This window comes from Peromyscus californicus, unplaced genomic scaffold, assembly GCF_007827085.1.
Source record: "Peromyscus californicus insignis strain IS unplaced genomic scaffold, ASM782708v3 Scaffold_5__1_contigs__length_169319896, whole genome shotgun sequence".
Lineage (NCBI taxonomy): Eukaryota > Metazoa > Chordata > Mammalia > Rodentia > Cricetidae > Peromyscus > Peromyscus californicus.
This window is the reverse complement of record NW_026294573.1, coordinates 113206730-113214618: the sequence shown is the minus strand read 5'-3', so window position 1 is coordinate 113214618 and position 7889 is coordinate 113206730. Positions and strand designations below refer to the sequence as shown.

The 7889-nt window shown below is 47.5% G+C and overlaps 1 protein-coding gene across 1 annotated transcript; it reads right to left on the bottom strand.

Annotated features, from left to right (window-relative positions):
* Window positions 1-2958: 2958 nt before the first annotated feature.
* Window positions 2959-7182, bottom strand: Pnrc1 (proline rich nuclear receptor coactivator 1). The gene is made up of 2 exons (XM_052715595.1): window positions 5907-7182; window positions 2959-4020 (listed from the first exon to the last, which is right to left on the bottom strand). The coding sequence occupies exons 1-2, from the start codon at window positions 6354-6356 to the stop codon at window positions 3577-3579; spliced, it is 894 nt and encodes a 297-aa protein (XP_052571555.1). The 5' UTR covers window positions 6357-7182; the 3' UTR covers window positions 2959-3576.
* Between the last annotated feature and the right edge of the window lie 707 nt (window positions 7183-7889).

Here is a 7889-nt window from a genome sequence, read left to right as displayed (position 1 = left end):
AGCAAGTCACTGGGAGCAAACGAGTAAACAGTGTTCCTACATGGCCTGCTTCAGTTCCTACCTTTGGTGGCCTGCCCTGAATTCCCTCAGTGACAGATTGTGACCTGAGTTGTAAAATAAAATGAATCCTTGCTTCCCCAAGTTACTTTTCTTCTTGTTTTGAGACAGGACCTCTCCATGCATCCCTGTCTGGCCTGAAACTTGCTATGTAGACCAGACTGGCCTCAAAACTCCAAGATCCATTTGCCTCTCGATTGCTGGGATTAAAGATGTGAGCCACCAGACCCAGCCCCAAGTTCCTTTTTTGTCATGCTGGTTATTGCAGCAACAGAAAGCTAAATGTCCACTTTCACTGGCAAACTGGCTTCTGTTTCTGTAATGCCACACTTGGTACACACTTCTCCCCAGCACGCCATTGTGAACCAGGAACAGGGTGGGGGTTGTTGGCTTTGCGCCAGCACCACCAGACCCAGGAATCTCGTCGGTCAGCCATTCTTGATCACCCCTGCCACTGGGTGGGTGTTTAGTTACTCCCTTTCCAGAGCTGTTCTGGCCTTGGTGCTCAGGGGGAGAAACACTGCAGTGGAGGCCTGGATCTGTTTCTTCTCAGCATTAACATTTAGAGCTCATGTTTCTGTTGCCATGGTAAACAGCATGACCAAAAGCAATTTGGGAGTTTAGTTTTGAGACAGAGCCTGGGTGGCCTCGAACTCACAGATTTGCTTGTCTCTCCAGTACTGCGATTAAAAGTGGTGGCCACCATGCCTGGCCCTACAGTCCACCTTTGAGGGGAGTCAGGTGAGAGGCTTGGCTTAAGTTCCAGACAAAAGCAGACTCTGAGGAACCATTGAGTGATATTCTGGAATCTGTGGCTGCTGGTCAGCTGGGGCTGAAGAATCATCTGTGATCAAGCAGATAGATGGCACCACTGAAATGCAAACTTGGCTTTACCAAGAGAACAGGTGGTCTGCTGGAGCTGAAAAATCAGCTGTAACTAGCATCATAAAGTCAAAACTGCTTCATTGGACAGTGGAGTATCTCCTGAAGGTCAGCTACACTAACTGGTCTGAGGGGGTCAAGACTACAAGTCAAAGTGGCTCAAGAACTTGGAGAATAATGTGTAAGAATCTCCACGTTACTGGTTTTAAAGGGACCACAGTATCTTGGTCTTGGCATTTGGCGTCACTGAAGTGCTACCATGACCTTTTTCTGAGACAAGTACCCTCCTCCTGCTTGCAACTTCTGAATACTAGGATACAGGCACTGGAACAGCACTAGGCCAAACATAACTGTCCACCCTCATGTGTGTACCTTACTCGATGGCTCCCTACCTCGTGTGGACATATGTAGCGGACATGTACCATTGCAAGGGCATGGTCAGAGAACAACTTTCGAGTCTGTTTCATATGGCTTCTAGGGATGAAACTCAAGTTCTCAGGTTTGTGCAGTAGCACATACACCTGCTGACCCATTGCGGCTTGCAGGAGCTGAGGCTCACAGGTTTGCTGAGCTGGCTGCCCAGTGAGCACTGGGATCTTTCTGTCTCCCTTCCCACCTCCATGATTACAAGGTCACTGGCTCAGTCTGGTAGGAATGCAAATTTGGGTCCTCAAGCTTGCACAGACATCTCCCCAAACCTTCCAATATTTTTTTTAGTTGGGGGTGGTGCCTGAGGTCACAGGATCACCTGCAGACAGAGGTTGTCCATCTTGTGGCTTCCAGGGTCTTCAAGCTGGTGCCATGTGCCTTTACCCATTGACTCATGTATTTGTAGACTGCTCAGGAAAACTTTTAGGATAAGCCTTGGCTTTACAACCGAAGCCCCCATAGGAAGAGTTCGACTTTTAAAAATCTCTCCAGTTTAAGCATCACACACATACACTATTGAGAAATTTGATTATTTCATTGTCCAACTGCCATTTACCTTCATGTAAGCTTTAAATTCTAAAGTCTCCATCTAACACTGCAACAATTGTTTGGTTATTGTGTGCCATAGCACACAAGTAGACCTCAGAGGACAACTTGGTGGCGTAAACTCTCTGCTTCCACCTTTAAGTGAGTTCCAGGGATCACAATCAGGCTTTCCAAGCAAGGTCCTTTACCCTCTGAGCCATTTTCCCCATCCCTTTAATTTAATATATAAAAAGTAGTTTCTCACTGAAAAATGTAGGGGCATTTGAGAGCTTAGCAGTTAAACGCACTTGCTGCTCTTCTGAGTTCATTCCCCAGCACGGGTAGCCCACAACCATCTGCAATTGGAGCTCCAGAGATCCAATTCCTCCAGCCTCCAAGGGCACTGCACTCAGATGCACATAATTAAAAATTGTTATGTAAAAATTTTAAAAAGCACGTAAGTCAAGCAGTAATAGTTCATATATATAAGAGTAAATTCTAAGTCAGGTGTGGGAGCTTACCTTTTTAATACCAGCTCCTCAGGAGGCCCAGGCAAAAAGACAAGTTTCAGCCCTGCTAGACCATGAGACAAGTTCAAGGACAGCATGGGAAACTCAAAAAACAAACAAACAAACAAAAATACACACACACACACAAAAAAAAACCCCAAAAACCTACATATTCCAGACCTAGATAGTTGACTGGTAGGGAGCTTGCCTAGGATGCACACAGCCCTGTGTTTGATCCCTAGCACATCAGCCAGGGCGGTGGTGCATGCCAACAATCCCAGCACCGGAGAACTGAAGGCAGAATCACAAGTTCCAGGTTATCTCACCTCTATAGCTGAGCTCTAGGTCAGCCTGTACTACATGAGATCCTGTCAGAATTGCCTATATTTAAACCAGCTTTACTTCTAAGATGGGAAATTCTTGGTCTCAGAGGTAGGTTCAATTAAATTTTGTAGTAAGATTGGTAAAGACTGTAAGAATTTCAAAGTCCAATCATGAAGTCACCTGCTCACACATCCATTCAGTCAGCAGTCATACACAAAAAGCCAAGACTAGCTTAAAAGGGGGGGAGGCCAAATTATTATTGATTTAAAATTTGATTACAACCAATTTTGTTGGCATTTAAAACTTGAGGCGTTTTAAATCTCAATAATGGCTACATACTGATATCCAGAATTCAAGTTTGGTAAAAACAGGAAAATTTCTAGTAATTACAGATTAAAAGGCAAGTCAATTTAGAGAAACACAGACAAACTCCATGTTTACAGTGATTGTGCCAAATTTAACCTTCAGTAGTACATGAATTTCACATTTAGATCTTCACTTTTGAGATTTGACAGCTGTTCTTAAAAAAATGTCAGTACCTGTGCAAACAGTCTTCCATGTGCTGTAAGCACCCACTTAAAATATCTCCACTGTATATACAAAACACCCACCACATCTGCAGGGCAAAATACATACTTTCATAACAAAACTATAATGTACCTCTCAAGTATGAACAATATACACATAATACATGGTATACAGTATTTACAAAATATAAAATATAATACAAGCTGCTTATGTGTGACTTAAGCTCATCTGCTGGCAAGTTTCCACTGCTGTATCCATTTTCTTTTAGAGTCCAAGGATTTGGGAAAAATCTATGTTTAACATACATATTGAAAACTAAAATCTAAGTCTGAACTTTTAGGAGTGTTTTCAAGTGCACTGCCATCAGTTCCCGGCTTTGGCCGGGATTTTCAGCAGGGCTTCCCATCCAGTGACTCGGAGGCTTTGGAAGAACACTAGGGGAAGGTGGATCACTAAACTTTGCTCCAGCGTAATTTTCCTTTTGGCTCACTTCTGTTAGAAATGCTGATTTCTTCAAATGGTTGTTTTTAATGTTCTCGGTATTTTTAAAAGGCTTTTTTTCCTGCTTCTGCATTCTATCCGGGGAAGCAGAATCCTGCCAAAAGTCATTTTCATTCCTTTTTGCAGAGGTGATCTTGGTTAGTGGCAAGTTATACTTGCTTTTCTGTCTGTTTATCTTTGGTTGTTCACACAAGTGTATACCATGCACAAGCTGGCCGTGGGGAAGGGCAATTTTCTCCGATTTTCCCATTTTTGATTTTAAAACCTACAAAGGAACACAAAAGTGAATACAGTTTAAAAGTTATCTTTAGATCATATATTTTGCATATCATCTTTCAAATTCCTCTAGAGTTTAATCCAGTTTCAACTAAGTATTTATGTATTAGTTGTGCTTGCTACTAGGTTTCCAAATATGTTGCTACTCAAAACATGAAAATCAATGCTGTTATCAGCATACATATAAAGTAAAATATCAAACAAAAAATTCAAAGTAACTATGTCCATCTTATCTAACTGTAAGCAACTGTAATAAGCAAGTGTCTTCTGTGGGTTAGAAAAATGTTCCTGTACGCCTTTCATGAAAAATCTTTTTCTTTTTCCTTTTTTTTTTTTGAGACAGGGTTTCTCTGTGTAGTTTTGGTGCCTATCCTGGATCTCACTCTGTAGACCAGGCTGGCCTCGAACTCAGAGATCCACCTGGCTCTGCCTCCAGAGTGCTGGGATTAAAGGGGTACGCCACCTGGCTTGTATTCCTATTAGTGTTATAGACACTTGTTTTTAGCTGTTACTCACAGAGATCAGCCTGGCTCTGCCTCCCAAAATCTGGGATTAAAGGCGTGCGCCACCACCGCCTGGCTATGAAAAATCTTTTAAGCTCTGCCAAGAGGCCTGTAAAGCAGAAAGAAGCAGGAGATCTAGGCCAGCCTGGGCTACTTGGCTAAACTTGTAAACTGACTCATTCCCCAACAAACAAAACAAAAACTTTTGCTCATTGTAATAACTTTCCTAACCAAAACTGGAACCTACAGAAATTTTCGTCAAACGAGAACTTCTACGATTTAGATTCTCGCCTTTCTCGTACTTGCATGATAGCAAAGACACAAAAACCGAAAGCTAAGTACGAGGTCACCCACCCACCCACACAGCGTTAAGGGTGAACAGCCTCCCCTTTCAATACTGCCTTTGAAGAATAAAATCTTCGTGGCCAGGCCTTTTAGATTAATACTTCAAAACAATCAGATCTAATCTTAGCAGATGTGGTGCTGCACGTCTGCAATCGCAGAATTTTGGGGAGTGGGGGCGGGGGCTAAATTATCAGTTATTCTCAGTTGCATAGTGAGTTCTAAGTTAATATAGATTAGATAAGCGCCTGTCTGAAAAACTGAAACTGAAAGTAATAAATTAAAAAAATAAAAACACTTTAAAATCTGTAATTTTGATTCCCCTCCACGGGCACACCTCGATCAAGTACAAGTTTCAGTACGATGACTGTTTTTTGATAATGGTATCAACGAAGAATAAATCCTTCAAATAGCATGGCAAAGGTTTTTTGGGGGGTTTTTTGTTGCTAAGACTACTCTCAAATCCCTCTAACCCCGAGGGAATTTTATCCACATTATCCAAATCAGTTAATCGGCGTAGCTCATTTTGGTAACTTCTAAAACTCATTTTGGGCACCGCTCACAGCACGGGGGCTGGGACACATTCGAGTCGGTCATCTGACCCACGACACACGCTCCCGCCAACTTCCAAAACCCCAGGTCCGGCTGCCTCTGTGGGTCAGGCCGCGCGTGGGTCCGGCCCGGGTGCCCCAGTGGGCACCGCGCCTGCGCCTCCGCCCCCACCCAGCACCACCTTCATGAGCGCCCCAGAGCGCCGCACGTAGCGGGCTGACGTCAGCCCTCCGCGAGTCCGCGGGCCCGGAACGCTGAAACCCCCTGGAACGCCGCCAGCCTTCTAAATGCGGGCTGTTGCTGGGCCGCAGCCGCTGCTCCCATTGGCTGGCTTCGGAGCCAATGGGCGGCGCCAGCGCAGCGGGCCTGGACTCCCCCCCACGGACCCCCACCCCCCCGCTTCCGCCCCGCGACTCCAGCGAGCGTCACGGAAACTTCCCTCCCGAGTAAACAGCCGCCCCGCCCCCACCGGCCCTACCTCCTTGCCGAGCGGGGGTTGTCTGTGCAGCAGGGCTGTGGCCGCTGGGCCTCGCTCCTCCTGCGCGGCGATCGGCCCCGGGGCCGGGCTGCGGCCGCCCTCGAGGCTCGGCCGGTGCTGCTGGAACTGGTGGAAGCGGCTGGGGAGCTGTCCAGCCGGGCTGGCCCGCACCTTCTTCTTCCGCCGCTTCTTGGGCGCCGCCCGCGGGGCGGCCGCCGGGGCCAAGCTGCATCCGGACGGCGCGGCGGTGCGAGGCGCGGGGGTCAGGCACGGGCCGTCTCCCCCGAGGAAGTGCGGCAGGAAGAGGGTGGGTGGCAGCGCGCGCGGGTCCGGAAGGCGCGGCAAGGGCGGCGGGGCCGGGCTCACCATCGGGAGGGCCCCGAGGAAGCCGAGCGGCGCCAGGCGGCCGCCCAGAGTGAGATCTCGCTGCGGAACGGAGACGACGGTCATGGCGCGGCGAGGCTCGGGGTTCGGCAGAAGACGGGAAGCGGGCGTCACGGGGAGGCGGTGGCGGTGGCGGCTGCTGCTGGGAGATTCGGAGCAAGGACCATGACTCGAGCGAGGCGGCGCAGCAACAAATAGCCCGGGCCGCGGCCGCGAGTGTTGTTACCCGAGGCCACGCCCCGTGCCCGCCCACCTCCCTGCGGCGGCCCAATCAGAACGAGCCTGCCAGGCCACGCCCTCGGTTCCGCCTCCGCGCCCGGAGGCAAGACACAAACAAGCGGCTTGCAGCAGCTGGGCACAAAGAGCGCACTTTGCGCATGCGCGTCCAACGGGCTCTTCTGGAGAGTGTCCCGTGAACAATGAAGTTCGACTTTGGCCTCAGCTCCCCCGAGGCTCTCGCCAGGGATGGGCGGAGTGGGGTGGAGGAAGGAATTAGGAAGCTGCTGACTTCGAGAAAGGACAGCTTACCCCACCACACACACACACACCCTTTTTCATTCTATTTCGTTTTCAGCTCAACATTAAATTCGTATTTAAGAGATTTCAGAGAACACCAAGGATTTATTTATTCGCACTGGTGAAGATCTGACTCCATTTAACCTACAGTAAAGTGTGGCTATGTGGTTTCTCATTTATTCGGTTTGTGACCCTGCTAGTTAACTCTGGCGATGAAAATAAGAATTAAAGGCCTTACTGATGGATTCCTAAATTTACAAAAAGTTCTCTAGCCGGGCGCACGCCTTTGATCCCAGCATTCGGGAGGCAGAGCCAGGCGGATCTACAGAGCGAGAGAGCGAGATCCAGGACAGGCACCAGAACTACACAGAGAAACCCTGTCTCGAAAAACAAAATAAATAAAAGTTCTCTATAGTCTCGAAAATAAAGTTCTCTATAGTCTCGAAAATGGGCCTTAGAATTTTTACTGCTTTTATAGCTAAAGATCTAATCATACTGCCCCTGATTCTTGATGCAGCTGCAGCAAACCAATCGGCCTTTGTCCCAGTAAGGACAAAACCAGCCCTGCTACAGTTTGCTAGTTAACTGGGTTAACACCTTTCCCCACAGTTTATACATAAAAACTGTAGCCACCAGTTTACCAGACAAGATGGTTCTCAGAACTAATCCCGTAAATCATCTTGTTTGAAACATTCCTTTAATGGTTAGTTTTTGTTGTTGTTTTTGTTTTTTGAAACAGGGTTTCTCTGCGTAGCTTTGTGTCTTTCCTGGATGTTGCTCTGTAGACCAGGCTGGCCTCAAACTCATGGAGATCCGCCTGCCTCTGCCTCCCGAGTGCTGGGATTAAAGGGATTAATGGGATTAAAGGCGTGCCCAACCACCGTCCAATCCAGGGATTAATTTATTTTTTAATCCTCGTTTTACAGTAGGGGAATTAAGACATACAGAGGCTAATGATTTGACACAAATCATTAAAAAAGTTAACAAAAGCCGGGCAGTGGTGGTGCACGCCTTTAATCCCTTTAATCCCTTTAATCCCTTCAATCCCAGCACTCGGGCGGGAGGTAGAGGCAGGCAGATCTC